General features: G+C 38.1%; 1 protein-coding gene across 1 annotated transcript in view; it reads left to right on the plus strand.

Moving 5' to 3' along the window:
* Positions 1-22,952, plus strand: part of MGAM2 (maltase-glucoamylase 2 (putative)) — a 109,517-nt gene that overhangs the window by 67,594 nt on the left and 18,971 nt on the right. Inside the window, exons 33-44 of the mRNA XM_016945510.4 lie at positions 1,093-1,155; positions 2,005-2,139; positions 3,749-3,833; positions 7,613-7,751; positions 14,388-14,521; positions 14,799-14,833; positions 14,934-15,050; positions 15,634-15,782; positions 15,878-15,962; positions 16,373-16,429; positions 16,848-16,972; positions 18,111-18,199. Coding sequence (XP_016800999.4) covers positions 1,093-1,155; positions 2,005-2,139; positions 3,749-3,833; positions 7,613-7,751; positions 14,388-14,521; positions 14,799-14,833; positions 14,934-15,050; positions 15,634-15,782; positions 15,878-15,962; positions 16,373-16,429; positions 16,848-16,972; positions 18,111-18,199 — 1,213 coding nt within the window. The remainder of the gene's footprint in view (positions 1-1,092; positions 1,156-2,004; positions 2,140-3,748; positions 3,834-7,612; positions 7,752-14,387; positions 14,522-14,798; positions 14,834-14,933; positions 15,051-15,633; positions 15,783-15,877; positions 15,963-16,372; positions 16,430-16,847; positions 16,973-18,110; positions 18,200-22,952) is intronic.

Raw genomic sequence — 22,952 nt, forward strand, 5'->3', positions numbered from 1 at the left:
TTTTTTGAGATGGAGTGTCACTCTGTTACCCAGGCTGGAGTGCGGTGGTATGATCTTGGCTCTCTACAACCTCCTCTTCCCAGGTTCAAGCGATTCTCCTGCCTCAGCCTCCTGAGTAGCTGGGATTACATGTGTGTGCCAACACTCCTGATTAATTTTTGTATTTTTAGTAGAGATGGGGTTTCACCATGTTGGCCAGGCTGGTCTCAAACTCGTGACTTCTGGTGATCCACCTGCCTTGGCCTCCCAAAGCGCTGGGATTACAGGCGTGAGCCACTGTGCCTGGCCCTGTGCTCACTTTGAATATTACTTTCTCAACTTACCCAGATAATATCTTCACTTCAAGATCAACTCAAATCTTACCTCGTTTGAAGCAGTTAGTAACTATTTTAGTTTTTCCTATTTTCCCTTGTGTGTATTACTGCCTTCAGTATAGCATACAGTGTAGCATTTATGTACTATCTGTGAACTCTTAGGAAACAAGTACTATTTCTTACTTAAATCTCAGTAAATATAGATCCTGGAAGAGTGCTTGTCATATAGGAAGTACTTAGTAAGTGTCTGTTGATTGAATCAATTAATCAGTGTGTATATACTTAATGTCCTGGTAGTTACAGCTAAAATTAGTTGGTACTATGGATTTTTTAATGCTACATATACTTGGAGTCCGCTATAAGTCATGATAGTGCTTAAAAGTATTGAGGTGAGGTGTATGGGTTATGAATGGAAATCAATCTTATTTCTTTAGAGTCACACTTCATACTTATTATGAATTTTGTTATAGGTCTGTGACAAGGAGATCAGAGATCTGAGAAATCACTCGAAAGTTGGTTGTTCAGAGGATATGTTTAAAAGAAATTCAGTTAATTATTAAGTTCAAAAATAGAATTTTGAAAACATAGAATGAATCAAGAGACCCAGCCTACTTTCACCTAATGTAATTTTGTAGATTCGGCCTTTACAGTTTAATTTATGGCAAAGATTCCCAAGCGTTTCATGGAGATGCCTGTCATCAGAGTCTAACACATGAAATATCTCATAGTCTGTATGCAAGGATCTGTAAAGGTTTTAATTGCCCTTCTTTTTCTCTAGGTTTGGCCAGATCTGCCTAATGTAATTGTAGATGGATCCCTTGACCATGAAACTCAGGTTAAGGTACAGTTGTATATAGTTTTTTGTCAACATTGCCCTAAACATCTGGATATTTACGTTTTTTATCCTGATGAATAAGTAGCTAACCCTTCAGTTAAGTAGCCCTAACTTGAGGGTGCTTATCCACTGTTAGTTTCTTGGCAGAAAGAGATCCTCGAGTGGAAAGCTCAACAAACAGCGAACATGGAAATGTGTAGAAGGAAATCATCAATGAAATCCTCTCATAAGTGTGATTTTAATGGGCTGTGATTTGTTTGAACTTTATGACGCTTGAAAAATAATGAACCAAAGTCTAGCATTTTCTCACTAGAGGGGAATCCATTATGAACAGACTGGATTTTAATAAATTATCTGCATACAAAAGAAAATACAAGTCAGCTGAATGAAGGAAAGTTGTTAATCTCAGCCTGGTCATCTAGCATCCCCTCTACTCTGGAGTTCACTTGCCCCTGGATGACAGTCCTCCTTCATCTCATTTGAATAGTCTGGAAAAAGCTTTTGCTAATATCACACTGATATTTAAGTAAAAAAAAAAAAGAAAAAGTATTTGCATCTCTAAAGTTCAATTGTTCAGACACTGTTAATTTTCCAGTCTTGTGATTACATGTCCAGTTATTAAACAAATCCTGTATTTGAAAGGGATTGTAAAGCTATCTAACCTTCTTCTAAGAAAATAAAGAATGAAGTCAGCCTTCCCCAATCTCTGCTTCTGTTGTAAACTCTGCAACAGCAGCAGATCTGAGATTAGAGCAGAGACTGATCTGGGCAGGCACAAATTCCTGTTCATCTCCCATTTGTGGTCTCCTGTATAGGCTGAGACCCCAACAATGAGAGTGTGTGTTATTCTTACAGCTTTACAGGGCCTACGTTGCCTTTCCTGACTTCTTTCGTAATAGCACAGCTGCGTGGTGGAAGAAAGAGATAGAAGAGCTCTATGCAAACCCTCGAGAGCCAGAGAAGAGCTTGAAGTTTGATGGATTGTGGATTGTAAGTGCACCCTTGGTTGTCTTTTTTTTTTTTTGGAAATGTTAGCAAGTCAAAACATGGGGAGGAGAGACTAGCAAAGCAGAGACATAGGGCTGAAGAGATGAAAGGGAGAATCTAGGTGCTGTTACAGAATCTAGGTGCTGGGACCAAGAGAAGCAGAGATCATTGCTTATCTGCCCAGGGACATATTGTCTGGTGGATGTTGGAGCCCACAGAGGAGACTGCTACTGCTGGAGATGCCAGAGCAAAAGAGAAAGGGAGAAATCACCTCCCATCTCCAATCTCTTGCCAATATCACCCACTGGCCAAATCTACCTGAAAGCTTATTGTAAGGGAGTCTTACAGGGCAGAGCTGGGAGTGGGTGAGGCATGGAGTTGAGAGCAAGTAGACGTTTGCCATAGTACTGGGGCAGACAACTCTGAGGGAATGGCTTAAAGGGCCTGTTCAGATGTTTGTTGTAAATGCCAGTTGGCCTTAAAAGCAGGACTTCCTGAGATGTCCCTGGGATATATGTCCAAGGGCAGCTCTATCTATGTTTTCCTCTGTCCTGATTTCCTTCCCCACTGTCCAGTGGCCTGAAATCTTAAGCAAGCTCTAGGCCAGCTCTGAAGAGCTATTCAGCTCTGGTCAGACTGGAAGAAGTCTGTGATTCACTCCAGAGACAAAAGTCTACTGAAAACACTGGGGCCTCCCTGACCACCTGCACCTTTGAGATAGTTAGGCACAGAATAGACATGTGAAAGGACACAAATTAACTCAAACAGGCAAATCAGACAGTGGAGAGTTGTGGGCAGCTTTGAGAATAAGAGATGCTGATAGCTCTGGGGTAGTATTTTTTTTTTTTTTCCAATGGAGGGAAAGCTGTAGCTGGGTAATTCAAAGTAATGAATAGTTCCTCAAGTACTTTCATTTGCCTTTAGTATGTCCTGTTTAAAATAGTCTGGCTTTCAAAAATTTAACTTTTCCATTGTCAGAGTGCACAGTGAACATTCCCTTAGGAGCCCCTACTCCTTGCATTTAAGTAACAAATTCCCCAAAGTTTGTTTTTATTTCCAAACTTGTTTCTGAGTTACGTATAACTTTTTAGAAATATATTTATAGCAGAAAGTGAGATAACTCTCCTTGTGTTTGGCCTATGCCAATATCAGAATTAGTCCAAGCGACTGGACTAAGAAAAAATCGAGGAAGATAATAGTAACCTCTGGCCATAGACTAAAAAGTGAATAATCCATGCATAGTAAAACAAGATGGGCTACCTCTGTTGGGGAGTTATATCAAGAGATTTCCTTAGGTCCTGTGTCCAGCATTACCTCACTATTTTTGCCACTGTAAAACAATCCTTGTAAGTTTTAAAATGCCAGGTAAGCAAGGAGTTTAGCACTCCACTTTGGCCGATATAAATTTTTAGAGTCCATTTGGGTCAATGCCAGGGATTACACTACACATTTTTAGAGTCCATTTGGGTCAATGCCAGGAATTAAACACAGTGAACTAAACCACCAGCTGAGCTGAGGGCTTCAAAAGTCATCTCCCTGAGTTAGTGTCCTCTATAGCTAAGGCCATCCTGCCCCTGACATGACAAGATCTTTTTTTGTTAACTCATTTCAGGATATGAATGAGCCATCAAATTTTGTGGATGGATCTGTCAGGGGCTGCAGTGATGAAATGCTAAATAACCCACCCTATATGCCATGTATGTAAAATAATTACTTCATCAACTTACTTTCCTACTCAAACACTCCAAAAGTTTTCCTTTTACTGTCAAAGTGAAGCCTAATTTTGAAGACAGAAACCATTCTCCAACATGACATGAAATCCCAAGTAAGATAACCTTGAATAAGTGCAGCTAAACTAATCAAGCAAGAAATAATGACATGATGTGGTGTGAAAGAAACCAAACAATGCGTGGTACATTTGATTCCATTGATAACTATGAACAGATTGCTAAAATTTTAAATAAACCCTTACACACACACACACACACACACACACACACACACACACACACGTGGAGAGATGTTCTTTTGATTAGAGAATTAAAACCTAGTTTCTGAAGTCTCTCTGCCCATGTAAACAGACACTTGATGAAGGATACTTTTTGGTCATTCTGTGGTACAAACAAAAATAGAATGTTGGGATCAAAAGGATCCCAGAAAGTTGAATCTTCTCATGTTGCAGAGAAACAAGGAAGGAAATGACTCACTTCTAAAAGTACTGTACCACGGCTGAGGTGGGAGGATTGTTTAAGACCAGGAGTTTGAGTCTTGAGACAAGCCTGGGCAACATAGTGAGACCCATACAAAAAAAAAAACACCAAAAAACAGAAAAACAACAACAACAAAAGCCACTATACCAGTAATCTATGGGACAGAATCTAGAATTCAAGTTTCTTGATGTCTACATCACTGTTATGCTGCCCATTGCTCACTCACTCACTCATTCATTCATTTTCTCCTTCATTAATTTAATGCAGGGGGTGTTTGACTTGCAATGGTCTGACTTATGATTTTCAACCTTACAATGGTAAAAAAGTGACACGCATTCAGTAGAAACCGAACTTTGAGAACCCAAATAACCATTCTATTTTTCACTTTCACTATAGTGTTCAATAAGTTACAAGAGCTATTCAACACTTTGTTTTAAAATAGGCCTTGTATTAGATAATTTTGCCCAATTTAGGCTAATGTAAGTGTCTGAGCACATTTAAGGTAGGTTAGGTCCATTCAATGCATTTTCAAGTTACAGTATTTTCAACTTGTGATGGGTTCATGGGGATATAATCACATTGTAAGTTGAAGATCATCTGTACTTATGTATCAAGCAAATGCTGTCAAATCAGAAAGATTTAGAGACACAAATACAAAAATGATTGAAATAGATTTATTCCCTGGAGAACATTACCATCTAGTGGAAGAAACAGTCCTAACAATGAAGGAGTTTATTATGTTGGCAAAAGGGCTATGACAACACTCTATAAATTAAATCAGAGTTTTGATTTGCATTTCTCTGATGGCCAGTGATGATGAGCATTTTTTCATGTGTTTTTTGGCTGCATAAATGTCTTCTTTTGAGAAGTGTCTGTTCATGTCCTTCGCCCACTTTTTGATGGGGTTGTTTGTTTTTTTCTTGTAAATTTGTTGGAGTTCATTGTAGATTCTGGATATTAGCCCTTTGTCAGATGAGTAGGTTGCGAAAATTTTCTCCCATGTTGTAGGTTGCCTGTTCACTCTGATGGTAGTTTCTTTTGCTGTGCAGAAGCTCTTTAGTTTAATTAGATCCCATTTGTCAATTTTGGCTTTTGTTGCCATTGCTTTTGGTGTTTTGGACATGAAGTCCTTGCCCACGCCTATGTCCTGAATGGTAATGTCTAGGTTTTCTTCTAGGGTTTTTATGGTTTTAGGTCTAACGTTCAAATCTTTAATCCATCTTGAATTGATTTTTGTATAAGGTGTAAGGAAGGGATCCAGTTTCAGCTTTCTACATATGGCTAGCCAGTTTTCCCAGCACCATTTATTAAATAGGGAATCCTTTCCCCATTGCTTGTTTTTCTCAGGTTTGTCAAAGATCAGATAGTTTTAGGTAAGTGGCATTATTGCTGACGGCTCTGTTCTGTTCCATTGGTCTGTATCTCTGTTTTGGTACCAGTACCATGCTGCTTTGGTTACTGTAGCCTTGTAGTATAGTTTGAAGTCAGGTAGTGTGATGCCTCCAGCTTTGTTCTTTTGGCTTAGGATTGACTTGGCGATGCGGGCTCTTTTTTGGTTCCATATGGACTTTAAAGTAGTTTTTTCCAATTCTGTGAAGAAAGTCATTGGTAGCTTGATGGGGATGGCATTGAATCTGTAAATTACCTTGGGCAGTATGGCCATTTTCACGATATTGATTCTTCCTACCCATGAGCATGGAATGTTCTTCCATTTGTTTGTATCCTCTTTTATTTCCTTGAGCAGTGGTTTGTAGTTCTCCTTGAAGAGGTCCTTCACATCCCTTGTAAGTTGGATTCCTAGGTATTTTATTCTCTTTGAAGCAATTGTGAATGGGAGTTCACTCATGATTTGGCTCTCTGTTTGTCTGTTGTTGGTGTATAGGAATGCTTGTGATTTTTGTACATTGATTTTGTATCCTGAGACTTTGCTGAAGTTGCTTATCAGCTTAAGGAGATTTTGGGCTGAGACGATGGGGTTTTCTAGATAAACAATCATGTCGTCTGCAAACAGGGACAATTTGACTTCCTCTTTTCCTAATTGAATACCCTTTATTTCCTTCTCCTGCCTGATTGCCCTGGCCAGAACTTCCAACACTATGTTGAATAGGAGTGGTGAGAGAGGGCATCCCTGTCTTGTGCCAGTTTTCAAAGGGAATGCTTCCAGTTTTTGCCCATTCAGTATGATATTGGCTGTGGGTTTGTCATAGATAGCTCTTATTATTTTGAAATACGTCCCATCAATACCTAATTTATTGAGAGTTTTTAGCATGAAGGGTTGTTGAATTTTGTCAAAGGCTTTTTCTGCATCTATTGAGATAATCATGTGGTTTTTAGAATGGCAATCATTAAAAAGTCAGGAAACAACAGGTGCTGGAGAGGATGTGGAGAAATAGGAACACTTTTACACTGTTGCTGGGACTGTAAACTAGTTCAACCATTGTGGAAGTCAGTGTGGTGATTCCTCAGGGATCTAGAGCTAGAAATACCATTTGACCCAGCCATCCCATTACTGGGTATATACCCAAATGACTATAAATCATGCTGCTATAAAGACACATGCACACGTATGTTTATTGCGGCATTATTCACAATAGCAAAGACTTGGAACCAACCCAAATGTCCAACAATGATAGACTGGATTAAGAAAATGTGGCACATATACACCATGGAATACTATGCAGCCATAAAAAATGATGAGTTCATGTCCTTTGTAGGGACATGGATGAAACTGGAAACCATCATTCTCAGTAAACTATCGCAAGAACAAAAAACCAAACACCGCATATTCTCACTCACAGGTGGGAATTGAACAATGAGATCACATGGACACAGGAAGGGGAATATCACACTCTGGGGACTGTGGTGGGGAGGGGGGAGGGGGGAGGGATAGCATTGGGAGATATACCTAATGCTAGATGACGAGTTAGTGGGTGCAGCGCACCAGCATGGCACATGTATACATATGTAACTAACCTGCACAATGTGCACATGTACCCTAAAACTTAAAGTATAATAAAAAAAAAAATTAAATCAGAGTTGGTGCAAAAAGAAGGGGAGCTGCTTTTCCCAGCTCCATATTTTATCCTTACCCTTCATTAGTTATAAAGACACAGAACATTGTTTTCTATAGACTAAAACCTCATAAAATTGGGTCTGTTACTGGTAACAAAGTTGTTGATTGAAGTAAAGAAATGCCAAAATGATGGGCATTTCTAGTGAATGTGCAAATCATGTTGTTTAGGAAATAACTCAACATTTCCCCTCAGATTTGGAATCTAGGGACAAGGGCCTGAGCAGCAAGACTCTGTGCATGGAGAGTCAGCAGATCCTGCCGGACAGCTCCCCCGTGGAGCACTACAACGTGCACAACCTGTACGGGTGGTCCCAGACCAGACCCACATACGAGTGAGTGTCTTTTTGTCACAGCAGCAAAGATAATTTTCCACATCATTCCTTTTGCCATTTCATATTTGCATTATGCATGTATCTACGTGATCCCAGTTAAATGGGTTAATGTCAAAATTTCAGGCGCGGTTGCCCAAGCAACCACCTCTGAGCGCATTTATCAAGTAGGTTACTAAATTCACCTATTTAAAGTGAGCAATTAGGTAATGTTTAGTATATTCATAGAGTTGTGCAACTATCACAAAAATTAAATTTTCGAACATTTTCAGAACTCGAAAAGGAAAACCTTTGCCCATTAGCAATCATTTCTACCTTGTTCCTACCTCCTGAGCCCTAGCCATTACTCATCTATTTTCTGTCTATGTGGATTGCCTATTCTGGACATTTCATAAAATGGAATCACACAATATGTGCTCTTTTGTATATGGGTACTTTCACTTGGCATAATGTTTTCAAGGATTATCTATGTTGTAGCATGTATCAGTACTTGATTTCTTTTGACTAATAATATTTCATTATATAGATACACCATATTTTGCTTGCCTATCTACCAATGAGTGAACATTTAAATTGTTTCCATTTTTTTTGGCTATTATGAGTAGTGATTATGTGAATATTGATGTGCAAGATTTGGAGTAGACATGTTTTCTTTGTTTTGAATATGTGTCTAAGAGTGGAACTTCTGTGTCATATAGGAACTGTATTTTTAATATTTTGAAGAAATATCAAGCTGTTTTCTAAAAAGGCTCTACCATTTTACTTTTTTTTTTTTTTTTTTTGATGGAGTCTGGCTCTGTCGCCCAGGCTGGAGTGCAGTGGTGCAATCTCGGCTCACTGCAACCTCCTCCTCCTGGATTCAGGTGATTCTCCAGCCTCAGACTCCCGAGTAGCTGGGATTACAGGCATAAGCCACCATGCCTGGCTAATTTTTTGTATTTTTTAGTAGAGACAGGTTTCGCCATGTTGGCCAGGCTGGTCTCGAGCTCCTGACCCCAGGTGACCCACCTGCCTCGACCTCCCAAAGTGCTGGGATTATAGGCATGAGCCATCGCACCCAGCCTACCATTTTACATTCTTACCTGCATGTATGATAAAATGTATAAGAGTTGCAATTCCTCCACATCCTTGCCAACACTCGGTGGTATTCATCTTTTTAAATTATAGACATTCTAATGGGGGTAAAGTGATATCTAATTGTTGTTTTCACTTTATTTCACTAATACTAATGTTATTGAGCATGTTTTCATATGCTATTGGCTATTTGTATATATTCAAATATCTATTCAAATCCTTTGCTCATTTTTGATAGAATCATTTTTTAAAATTATTATTGAGTTGTGGCCAGGCGTGGTGGCTCACACCTGTAATCTCAGTACTTTGGGAGGCCGAAGTGGGAGGATTGCTTGAGTCCAGGAGTTCGAGGGCAGCTTGGGCAACATAATGAGACCCTGTCTCTACAAAAAACAAACAAACTAGCCAGGCAGAATGGTGCATGCCTGTAGTCCCAGCTACTGGAGAGGCTAAGGTAGGAGGATCTCTTGAGCCTAGGAGTTTGAGGCTGCAGTGAACCATGATGGCACTGCACTTCAGCCTGGGCAACAAAGTAAGACTATCTCTACAGAAAAAAAAATTATTGGATCGTAAGAATTCTTTAAATATTCTAAATTCAAGCTTCTCATGAGATATATAGTTTGAGGATATTTTCTCTCATTTTGTAAACTTTTCACTTCCATAACCATGCCTTTTGGAGCACATTTTTAAAAGTTTTTATAAAGTCCTATTTATTCATTTACTTACTACTTATTCATTTGTCACTTGTGCTTTTGGTATCATATTCAAGGAACTATTACCTAATTCAAGGTCATGAAGATTTATTCCTATGTCTTCTTCTAAGAGCTTTATAGTTTTAGGTATTACACCAAGATCTGTCATCCATTTTAAGTTTATTTTTGTGTATGGTGTGAGGTAGTGGTTCAATTTTATTCTTTCCTTCATTTTATTGTCTTGACACCTTGTCAAAAATCAATTGACAGTAAATGAGAAGGCTTATTTTTGCCTTCTCAATTCTATTTCATTGATCTCTCTCTCTCTCTCTCTCTCTATATATATATATCCTTATGCCAGTACCACATTGTCTTAATTGATGAAGTGTGACTCTTCCAATTTTTTTTTCAAGATTGTTTTAGCTACTATGGGTCCCTTGCATTTGATATGAATTTTGTAATCACTTTGTCAGTTTTGACAAAATAGCAACAGGGATTTTGATAGTTTTTACATTGAGTCTATAAATCAGTTTGGTGAGTATTACCATCTTAACAATATTAAGTCTCTTTTGATTCATTAGCATGAGATGTCTTTCCACTTATTTAGATCTTTAATTTTTTCAACAATTATTTTTAGTTTTTAATGTATATGTTTTTGGCCATTTTTTCTATAAATATTTATCTGTCCCTTTGTCTTGTATTTTATCCTTCTGAGATTTTGCCACTTTCCAATGTCATTGGGAAATTTCAGACTTGTTCTTTAGTTCTTCCCAGGACAGAGTGTGATCTTTTCTGTTCAACTGCCCCTTTCTGCTCAAGTATCTGAGCTCTCTGCCTTCTGTCCCCAGAGTTTACAAGAACCTCATACTATTTGATTTTGGGCTATCAACAGGTGATGTATCATGTTGCCCCTGGTGTTCCACAATCAGGGGCAACATGGTCTTCCAAACAGAAATTCTTCTTCCCTTTCCCACTTTCTTTACATCTTCATCTTTCAGTTGCTCTTTCACAGTCTTGCTTTCTACACCTAGCTTGAGGCTTTTCCAACCAAGGAAAAACTAGTTCTTCAGGAAAACACCCATGTCATTATATGAAATACACACAAAACAAATAGATGTTTTGCACCCTCAGAGATAACCTTACCTCGGAAGAGTACAAGGATGAATAAGTCACAGTCCCTGCTTTCAAGGACCTCATTGTCTAATTATAGGAGTCAAATATGAGAAGGAAAATCAATTAACTCTACTGGGATAATCCAGATAGTCTTCATAGAAGAAGTGATGTTTGAATGTTGGTTAAAAGAAGAGTAGAAATTTTCTTTTGGCAAAGAAGGGGCTTGCAGGGCAAAGAAAGCAGCAATAAGAAGATGTGAAAACTTGATAGAGTTTCTACCAAAAGCTCATCGTTCCCATGCACCATCCCCTCCTCTCTCTTCAGGGAAATTTGCTTTTCACACATCTGCATCCCATCGCCATCTTTCTCTTCAGAGAAGCTTGCTCCACAAATTATACTTTTCCATGGGTGCTCGTTTCTTCATGAATTATTTTTATCTTCTTCCTCACTGCTGGTATATTGCTTTAGGATTTAGGCTGTGAAATCTTCTAACTAAACTTTCTCATCTTTCAAATTGGAAAAATCATGGCATCTATTGTTATTATAAAAATTAAATGATATAATGAATCCACCAGTACTTGACATATTGTAAGCACTCAATAAACATTAACAATATTTTTTAATTCCTTTTCATCAACATTTGAAAATGCCCCAGTTGTTCTTGCTTTTGCCTATATCCTCCTCCAACCATCATCTAATCTTTCAACTCCCTCTCATATTCAAGCTGTTTGAAGGAACTCTTTCCATACATGATATATACATTTTTTAATTCCCATACACCTTGATGTTTCTCCCTTTACCAATCACACATGCTGGTCATTCTGACCTTGATCAGGCTAATCCCTTAGCACATACAATCTAAAGACCAACTTATATCTATTTCCTTCATGAAACCTGCTCAGATTACTCCATCCCTCCTAATTCCCTCCTTCTCTTAACTACTAACCTGACAGTGTGTTCTACATTTTAAGTTATTTCCTCTACACACCTGGGGAGAAGACCATGTCTTCTTTGCTCTTTTCTGTCCAAGCACTGAACCATTTTTATTTGTTTTTATGAAAATGCCTTTCTTTGTCAGCCCTGAGTGCCCACATTGATGGAAGAGCTCAGCGTTTGTGGCATCAGTGGTCAGTTTTGTTCACTGACTCTTCCCTGCTGATCTTCATGCTACATCCTCTGCTGACCTTGAGGTTCACAATATTGAGGTTCATAATATGCCCTGCTGCATATGCTCTGTGTGCTTTTGCTAGTTTCTCAGGATCTTGACTGTGCTTTCCAACCTAGATTCCGGATATTTATGCATTTACCTCTCTGGCCACAGTTCCACAAACTCCTTTGCAGGTTTCCCTTCCCAGTCTTTCCAAGCCTATGCTCCTTCTACACCTGGGTTCGGTCATCTTTTTTTTTTCTTCACACCATGTAGCTTTTCCCTTGGATAAGCACAAACACACACTACTGGCTTTAAATACACTCTGGATTCAGATGGCCCCCAAATCTTTGTTCCCAACCCAGACCTCTCTTGAACTTCAAACCTAGAATTGCCCATAGCTGTCTCATTTATGATGTCCCATGGGCACTTCAAATCTAATACTTAAAATGTTGAACTATTTGTCTCTCCCTTAAACCTGTCCTCCTGCAGTCTTTTCTTTCTTCTTCTTTTTTTTTTTTTTTTTTTAAGATGGAGTCTCGCTCTGTCACCCAGGCTGGAGTGCAGTGGCACGATTTCGACTCACTGCAACCTCCATCTCCTGGGTTCAAGCAATTATCCTGCCTCAGCCTCCCTAGTAGCTGCGATTAGAGTTGCATGCCACCATGCCCAGCTAATTTTGCATTTTTATTAAAGACAGGGTTTTGCCATGTTGGCCAGGCTAGTCTCGAACTGCTGACTTCAGGTGATCCATCTGCCTGGGCCTCCCAAAGAGCTGGGAATACAGGCGTGAGCCACTGCGCCCGGCCCCTCCAGCACTCTTTATTTTAGTGAAAGGAACCAAGTTTAACTAGTCATTAGGTCATCCTAGATTCTCTTTCTTTTCCTGCTTTCAGTCGGTGACTCAGTTCTTTGCATCAGTCACTACTCTATCTTCCTGCCTTATTCCAGGCCTTCATTATCTCTCATCTAGACTGTTATAAAAATCTAAGCTATCCTCACCCCCATTTCTTTATCACACATACATACATATGCATTCTTCCAATTTGTGTATGGTTAAATCTATACCTTTTACTTCATTATGTTTTGTCCATTGTTTTTATTTGAAATTCCTTTCTCTTGTAGAAATCAGGTGGTTTATATATTCTTTCAGTTTTAATAGAACGTGTGTGTGTGTGTGTGTGTGTGTATGTGTATTTCCATTCATTTTTGGATTTGTTTTGGTGTGAAAAATTGGAAATAACCCAAATGGATTAGTTTACACAACAGTAGTCAGCTACTTTTCCTGACATCATTTATTGACTAATTCATCTGTGTCTATTGATCTGTGATGCTTTTTTAAGCAAATACTTGGATTGTATACATACTAGGATCTATTAGTAGACTTTCTCTTTTGTTCAGTTGATTTTTCCCTCACACAGTTGTTGTTATTTTCTAAGGGTGTGTGCAGATGATCCATCTTCCACTGAAAGATAAACATCTTTTATGTATATTTGACTCTGTGTGCAAAACATGTCTTGCTTTTTGAGGTACAGAAAAGCAGAGTGAATATTTCCAAAATGCTGTAGCTTTTATTTGGATCCCAGATCTGCCTCCCTATTCTTTTTTTCCCTCTTCCCCTGTCTGCCATGTGACTACAGACACGCGTGCACTACCCTGCCCAGCTAATTTTATTTTTTTGTAGAGACAGGGTCTCAATGTGTTGCCTAGGCTGGTCTTGAACTTCTGGCCTCAAGCAGTCCTTCTGCCTTGGCCTCCCAAGGTGCTGGGATTACATGTGTGAGTTTCTGTGCCTGGCCTCCTTTTTACTATTTTTTTTTTTTTTTTTTGAGACAGAGTCTTGCTCTATCACCTAGGCTGAAGGGCAGTGGCACGATCTCAGCTCACTGCAACCTCCATCTCCTCAGGTTCAAGTGATTCTCCTACCTCAGCCTCCTGGGTAGCTGGGATTAGAGGTGTGCACACCACACCTGGCTAATTTTTTTTTTTTTTTTTTAGTAGAGACAGGGTTTCACCATGTTGGCCAGGCTGGTCTTGAATTCCTGACCTCAAGTGATCCACCCACCTTGACCTCCCAAAATGCTGGGATTACAGGTGTGAGCCACCACACCCAGACCTCTTTACCCTTTAAATGACCTTTGATAAGCATTTTAAAGATCATCTTATTTTGTCCAGCTCACTATTTTCAGGTGAATGCCTTTCTAACTTCTCTGAACCTTAGCTTCCTAACAGTAAAAGGAGTGCAAGGAAACCTTTTCATGATGTTATGAGACACCACATAGGAAAGTGACCGGTATAATACTGGAATAGAGGAATTGTTCCATAAATAGCTATATTACGCCTCACTCCCACCCCTTTCTCTTACTCCAGGGTGATAGTTAATTAACCAGATTTTTCAAAAATGAAACCCACATTCTACGTGCAGATATACCTCTAGTCTTGCTGTGAAGTTTGTTGGGATCTTTAGTATGGCTTTGAGACAGCAGATTCTTTCAGGGAAGAAGTTATCTGACTCGGACCGAAGTACCCTCACCCCCTCATGCTCCAAGCTGCAGTTATTCTCTGTAAAGGAGTTTGTTTCTTCAACTCACCTCCTTATTCCCCTCCCACCAGAGCTGTGCAGGAGGTGACAGGACAGCGAGGGGTCATCATCACCCGCTCCACATTTCCCTCTTCTGGACGCTGGGGAGGACACCGGTTGGGAAACAACACAGCTGCATGGGACCAGCTGGGGAAATCTATCATTGGTGTGTGGGCTCATTCCCAGGGGCCTGTGCTGGCAGGGAGGGCACTGGAGTTTGTGCTGTTCAACAGCACTGGTTATGTCTCTATCATCATCTAGGTGGGTGGTAAAATTAACAAGAACTGAGTTCTCTCTGGGCGTGGATTTTAATTTACACCCATCTTTTAATATTTTCATCATGGTCCAGGGCTTTCTAATGGGGTAAGGAAAAATCAGGCCAAGCCTTCACTCTCCTCCCAAAGTGCTCCTTCCTCCAACACAACTGTGTCTTCTCTTTGCAGGCATGATGGAGTTCAGTCTCTTTGGAATACCTTATGTAAGTCACATTCAGACCATTACTAATTGCCCAGTCAGATTTTAGTGAGTCAGCGCCTCATGAAATTCCCACCTCATGCTCTCATTGTGCATCTTCTCAGACAGGAGCAGATATCTGTGGGTTCTTTGGAGATGCTGAATATGAGATGTGTGTTCGCTGGATGCAACTGGGGGCATTTTATCCATTTTCCAGAAACCACAACAACATCGGGACAAGGGTGAGGCAGCAGTTCATGCTCCCGGTGTTGCGTATCCTCAAATCATAACTTCTTTTTGACCCCCAGGAGTATTATACTCATTTCCTGAGAAAAATCAAAAAACATCACCAGAATCTTAATTTCTTGGAAAATCCACAGAGTTCAGAACTCTGGAATTATCAGTAATTTTTAGAAATATACCTTTTCTCATCTCCTGGAGAATTACTACCCATGAGGAAAAGTTTTTATAGTTCCACATGGGGCTAAAATGAAAGAAGATCCCTTTGCTTTTAAGAATATTGAATTTGTATTTTACTCAAATTCATCGAAGATATGTTGGTGCTGCACGGAAACCTCTCTCTGTACACATGTAGAGGGCCAGAGCTGGACCTATTCCAGGGACTTAGGAATCAGTGATAAAGAGGAGAAAGCAAGAAATTCTAATTTTGTAGGGTGGCAGAGATGGGGGAAAGGGTAGGCCAGGAATGAAGGGGTAAGTGGCTGGTAACCTACATTTTGAATAAATGCCCATTGATTCTTTTCTGATGCCACTGGGATGGAATGAAGAAGAGGTGATCCATTATGTGCTCCTTTATCCTTACAGAGACAAGATCCTGTGGCCTGGAATTCAACCTTTGAGATGTTTTCCAGAAAAGTCCTAGAGACCAGATACACCCTGCTTCCTTATCTCTATACTCTGATGCATAAAGCTCACGTTGAGGGCAGCACAGTTGTCCGGCCCCTTCTCCATGAGTGAGTACAGCCTCTTTCCCCAAGCATGTCTTGCAAATAATCCTCTGTAGCAGTCCTAAGAGGATAGGTGAATTTTTCCTGTTTATTTTTTTAAGGTTTACGGATGACAGAACAACATGGGATATAGACCGTCAGTTCATGTTGGGCCCTGCTGTCTTAATCAGCCCTGTGTTGGAAACTGTGAGTTCTTCATTGTAGGTCAGAAACCTTCAATCACATGATCTAAAATCATGGGAAAAGCATTTTAAAGATCATCTTGTTTTGTCCAGCTCACTATTTTCAGGCGAATGCCTTTCTAGAACATCTACAGGAGATCTTTTTCTTTTTTTTAAAAGTCTCTCTGTTAATGAAAGCTTTACTACACTGACTGATTTCTCATTTTAAAATTTTGTCATTTACTTTTTAAAAATACGTTTTTTCTGTAGTTCTGAGGAATAATTTTTCAGGATTTTCTTAATAAAATCCCTCAAATTATTGCAATCACTAATAAAATTTTCATTTTTTATCTTAATTCTACAGAATGTTTTGAAAATGAAAATGAAAAATATTTTTTGAAATATGCATAATGACATGTCAATTTTATGTTTCAGAGCACATTTGAGATCTCTGCTTATTTTCCGAGAGCCCGTTGGTATGACTATAGCACGGTAAGAACTAATATATTTGTGAAGAACCAGTTTGGTCTATGCAGGGTGGAGAGGTGGATAGAGCCTTCTATTTCCAAGTACATATTTTCTAAGGCAATAATTTTGACCTTTTTAGCCTTGGCAAGGCTTGTTTAAATGAAAGCATGTATAAGAGCATAGACGAAATCTAAGCACCTACATCTCATTGAAGCTCGCCCCTCACCCTTGCCCTTGCCTCTCAACTTTTCTGGAGAAACAAAGACAAGTCTAGATTTTCAGTCCTAAGCAAAACTGAAAGATCAGAGATTTTCTCTTTAGGTTTGCAGTCTTTTGCTGACTTTCTAACATGCTTCCCAGGAAAGGAAGGACTTGTATTAAAACATGCTCTCATTTAATATATTTATCTCTCACCATTTTTTGCCTGTATTCTCCTTTCTAGGGAACTAGCAGCACATCAACAGGTCAGAGGAAAATCCTGAAGGCTCCCCTTGACCACATCAACCTTCATGTCAGAGGAGGCTACATCCTGCCCTGGCAAGAGCCTGCAATGAACACTCACTCCAGGTGAGGAGAAGAGGCGATGTCTAACAGCCTCTTGCTATACCGTAATGAGGAAGCCTTACAGGAGGCTGTCCCACCTTCACCAGGGATATGTGGATTATAAACTAAATTGCCAAACAGCTTTACTGGTCAGATCCTGTGAGCGCTTTCTGAGTGGGACCCGGAGGAAGATGAGTTCATAAAGTTAGTCTTAGGGATATATATACACACATATATTTTTGTCTGTAGTGCTGTATCAAAGGCAAAAATTTTCCTGAAGGCAGAAAAATGTTTCTCTTTCCACACTGTTAAAAAGGAATAGGGAATGTTAATGAGCTCTTTGACTTGTGATCGAACAAGAACTAGGTAGGACTGAGTCCTTGTCCTATCCTAGAACTTAGTGTTCATTCCTAGGTCTGCTTTGGTCAATCAAGGAAAGATATGCTTGTGTGTTGTGTGTGTGTACATACACGTATATAAATTACACATATAATATGTAAAAATTTATAAAATCATTGATTAAACAGAACACGTCACATCAAGAAAGGCACATAATAACAAGTCAAAAGGAGAGAAGTTAACTTTCAGCCTTGTGGTGTAACACATGGTTTATATGAAAGAGGGCTTTGAGCTGGATCTTTTAGATTTGAATGTACAAAGGGGAAAGAGAGATCCTGGTCGATTAAAGAACTGAAGGTGAAAAATGGCTTGGGTTTGGGAACATAAACCATCCAGTTTAACTGGAGGACAGATAAAGGAAGAGATAAAATAAGTAAAACTCCAGCAGGTTAGGATCAGATCCTGGAGGGTGGTGAATGCCAAGCCACTACTTTGGATTTTATTCTGTGGCCACCTGGAAGCTACTGAGGATTCTCTTTTGAGGGATTTTCTTCCTATGAAATTAATATTTCATTATATTACTTGTATGTATATTTGATTTTTAGAAATTGAAGCTAAACCAAATGTTTTATTAAATTTTAAATGTTTTCCATTAACTTTTAAGTGTCTTATATTTTATCTATTGTACCTATTTTTAGAACTTTATATGCATATTTAATACATTTCTTTTATTTCTAGATAAGTAATGTTTTTAACACAGTCTGTTCTTTATTCTTACAACCTACAATCTAGAGAAAAATAACTTTTGTTTTTTTTTTGGTAGTCGACAAAATTTTATGGGATTGATTGTTGCTTTGGATGACAATGGGACAGCTGAAGGCCAGGTGTTCTGGGATGATGGACAAAGCATTGGTGAGTATAAACTTTCCAGGGTCCCTGTACATCACTGAGAAAAATCATACCGTAGAGGCTCGGCATATAACTAACATGAACTGAAAACCTCTCTCTGCCTATTGTCAATGAGGCAATAACATTTGGAGAATTTTTCCAACTTTTGCCTGCTCATTTATATTATACTATAGTTAGTATAGACTGGGTACAGTCCCCAGCTTTGTAGGTTCAGAAACTTGCTGTTATGCATTCAGCCAGGGATGATCTATCTCTGTATAACTGTCTCACTCTTGATTTAAAAAGAAGTGTGGATGCAAATATCAGGCTGGTGGTTAATTCATTCTCAATGGGACAGAAACATGACTCTATCATTTGGATCAGCCATCTATACCAGGCACCCTGTTCCTCACAAATAGGCCTGCTCAAGAGGCAATTTAGAGGTTAGAAAATTTATTGGTGACTCATAAATTGGGAATTAAGTATTGCCCAAAGGATACTTACATCGATGAAATATTAATTTCTATGTTTCCTTTCCCCAGTTGAGATAGAGTATGTTAGTTCTACTTTAGGTAAGTGAGATTTGTCATTATCATCCGAACACCCTCTAACTCAGACTTTTCTATAGATATATGGACACACTGTTACTAGCTGACTCTCACTTTTCACTACTTATTACTGTGGACCAGAACCTTCTAATCTTGCAACATACCACATTTTCTGAAATTATAGTATAGCTTATTTTTCACTACTAATATTTCTAGAGATTCCTTCTTTTTTAGGTTCCTTCATTATAAAGATAAGAAATTCTCATTAAAGAAGTAGATATTCTTTACAACACATGTTAAAGACAGAAAATTAGAAAAAAATACAAGCACTTTTAATATTTTTGCTGTACTGACTTTGGCTTTTGTATTAAGAAAATGCTTAATTTTTAATATGGCTGAAAACATTTTGCATATTTAATTTGTGAATCCTGTTTATTTTCCTCTAACATAATGACAGAAACATGTGTGAATGTTATTATTTGTTCCTTATAAATACCATTATGATGATCATATTCTATTGAGAGAATATGTACAGGTTGGTTTTAATTTTCATTGTTATAAATAACATCCTTTTTCTTTTTTTTCTTTTTTTTTTTTTTTTTGAGTCTCACTCTCTCATTCAGGCTGCAGTGGCGTGATCTCAGCTCACTGCAACCTCCTCCTCCCTAATTCAAGTGATTCTCCTGGCTCAGCCTTCCCGAGTAGCTGGGATTTCAGGTGTGTGGCACAACACCCACTAATTTTTGTATTTTTAGTAGAGATGGGGTTTCGCCATGTTGGCCAGGCTGGTCTCGAACTCTTGGCCTCAAGTGATTCACCCACCTCGGCCTCCCAAAGTGCTGAGATTACAGGCATGAGCCACCGTTCCCAGCCCATATATAACATCCTTGAGTATTAACCATTGTTTCTATTTTAGATTATGTCCATAGAGTAGATTCCTGGAAGTGATATTACTGTCTTTTAATCACCTTTAAAAAAGTTGTGATTTATACAAATAAAATGTATCCATTTTAAGAATACAGTTAAGTTTTGACAAATGTGTACAGTTGTATAGCCACTACCACAATGAAGATGTGGAATATTTTTATAACCCTGAAAGTTCGCCTTTTATAGTCAGCCTGCGGATTCATCCAACTGTGGTTTGAAAATGCAGTTAGCCTACAATAGTTGCATCTGTATTGACCATGTACAGACATGTTTTTCTTGTTATTATTTTGTAAACAATACAGGATACCAATGATTTACATAATGTTTACATTGGATCAGGTTTTATAAGTACCCTGGAGATTATTTAAAGTACACGGGGGGATGTGTATAGGTTATATGCAAATATTATACCACAAAATAACTTACATTCAAATAATAATGTCAGATTCATTTTAATGGTCAAAAAATGAAACCACTGAAATATTCACCAATAAGTATATTGGTCAATAGTCGTGGAATATTACCATGGAAGACACCATGGATTATTATTAGGAATAAAAAGCAATTAATTTCTTTTACATGCAACAGCATGGATGAATGTAAAAGGCATTTTTGCTAAGTGAAAGATGCTAAAAATACAAAAATAGTACATATTGTATGATTCTATTCATATAAAATCTAGAAAATACAAATCTAGTCTATAGTGACAGAAAGCAGAACAGTAGTTGCCAGATCCTGGAAGGAAGGATCAGGACTGGGGAGAAGCTGACTAGAAAGAAGTACTGCTGTCCCTGGGTATCCATAGGCGGTTGGTTCCAGGACCCCTGGGGATATCAAATTCCACAGATGCTCGAGTTCCTTGTATAAAATGATAATATTTTTATAATTTCAACTTTTATTTTAGATATAGGGTGTACATGTGCAGGTTTGTTGCATGGATGTATTGTATGATGCTGAGGTTTGGGGTATGGATCCCGTCACCCAGGCAGTGAGCATAGTAACTAATGGGTAGTTTTTCAACCCATGCCCCCCTTCCTTGTTACCCCCTCTAATAGCCTGCAGTGTCTATTGTTCTCGTCTTTATGTCCATGTGTACTCAGTGTTCAGCTCCCGCTTATAAGTAAGAAAATGCATTATTTGGTTTTCTTTTTCTGTGTTAATTTTCATAAGATTGTGACCTCTAACTGCATCCATGCTGCTGCATAGGACATGATTTCATTCTTTTTTATGGCTGTGTAGTATTCCATGGTGTATATGTACCACTTTTTCTTTATCCAATCCTTTGCTGATAGGCACCTGGGTTGATTCCATGTCTTTGCAATTGTAAATAGTGCTGCGAGGAACATAAGAGCACATGGGTCCTTTTGGTAGAACGGTTTATTTTCCTTCGGGACATACCAAGTAATGAGATTGCTGGGTTGCATTGTAGTCCTGTTTTAATTTCTTTAATAAATCTCCAGACTACTTTCCACAGTGGCTGAACTAATTTACATTTCCACCAACAGTGTTTAAGCATTTCCTTTTCTCTGCAGCCTTGTTAGCATATGTTATTATTTGACTTTTTAATAATAGTGGTTTTGATTTGCGTTTCTGTAATGATTGGTGATGATAAGCATTTTTTCGTGTTTATTGGCCATTTACATGTCTTCTTTAGAGAAGTGTCTGTTCATGTCCTTTGGCTATTTTTTAATGGGGTTATTTGACTTTTGCTTCTTGATTTAAGTTTCTTATAGAATCTGGATGTTAGACCTTTGTTGGATGCATAGCTTGTGAATACTTTCTCCTACTCTGTAGGTTGTCTACTCTGTTGATAGCTTTTTTCACTGTGAAGAAGCTCTTTAGTTTAATTAAGTCCAACTTGTCAATTTTTGTTTTTGTTGTAATTGCTTTTGGAGGCTTAGCCAAAAATATTTTGCCAAGACCAACGTTGAGAAATCAGACAAGACACATAAATGGAAAAAAACATTCCATGCTCATGGATTTGAGGAATCAAAGCAATGTACAGATTCGACACTATTCTTATCAAACTAGCAACATCATTTTTCACAGAATTAGAAAAAAACTATTCTAAAATTCCTATGGAACCAGAAAAAGAGCCCAAATAGCCAAAGCAATCCTAAGCAAAAAGAACAAAACCAGAGGTATCACACTACCCAACATCAAGCTGTACTATAAGGCTATAGTAACCAAAACAGCATAGTACTGGTATAAAAACAGACACATAGCAATAGAACAGTATAGAAAATCCAGAAATAAAGCCACACACCTACAACCATCTAATCTTTGACAAAGGTGACAAAAACAAGCAGTAGGGAAAGACTCTATTCAATAAATGGTACTGGGACAACTGGCTAGCCATGTGCAGAAGAATGAAACTGAACCCTTACCTTTCACTGTATAAAAAAATTAACTCGAGATGGATTGAAGATTTAAATGTAAGACCTCAAACTATAAAAATCCTAGAAGGAAATGCTCTTCATGTTCTTCTTTTTCTTTGGTTATTTTAGCTCTTTTGTATTTCACACAGATTTTAAAATCAGCTTGTCACTTTTTAACAAGACCACCTTCTGGAATTTTGACTGTAATTGCTTTTATTCTTAAGAACAATCTTTGAATATTTGTCATCTCTTTTTTTTCTCTGTCTCTTTCTCTCATCTACTTACCTGCTTATCTACCTATCTAGCTCTATATAATTACCATTTACTTAGATCTTTAATTACTCTTAGCAATGTTTTATAATTTTTGGCGTATAGATCTTGTACATATTTTGTTAAATATGTCCTAAGTATTTTTAAGTTTTTGATGGTATTTTAAATAATATTTTAAATTTCTCCTAACAGTTTATGGATAATATATTATAACCTATATTCACTTAATATGATATATGAGAGATATTTTTCAAATGGTTTTATTTTCTATTTATGGGTGAAAACTTGCTAAAGAAAAAATATGAAGGAATTAAACAACTTCTCTCTTCAGAGCTCAGTTCAGTCTTTGGACTTTCTTTTTAACATAATCTGATAAGAAGCTCTAGGAGAGGCATGTGGTATTCTGAAATTAAATAGATCTAGGTTTGAATACCATCTCAGTAACTTTCTAGTTGTATATCTTCTGGAAATTTACTTATTTTGTTGTCTCCATTTATTCTTCTTTAGTATCTACAACATACACCTATGTTGTAATTTTATGAGGATAAAATGATTTAACATACATAAAACATTCCTGGCACATGAGTTCTGAATAAAATGTGTCATTAATATGTAAAGTAAATAAAACTCTATTCTAAACATTTAATATGAGCT

The sequence above is a fragment of the Pan troglodytes genome, chromosome 6 (assembly GCF_028858775.2).
Source record: "Pan troglodytes isolate AG18354 chromosome 6, NHGRI_mPanTro3-v2.0_pri, whole genome shotgun sequence".
Taxonomy (NCBI): domain Eukaryota; kingdom Metazoa; phylum Chordata; class Mammalia; order Primates; family Hominidae; genus Pan; species Pan troglodytes.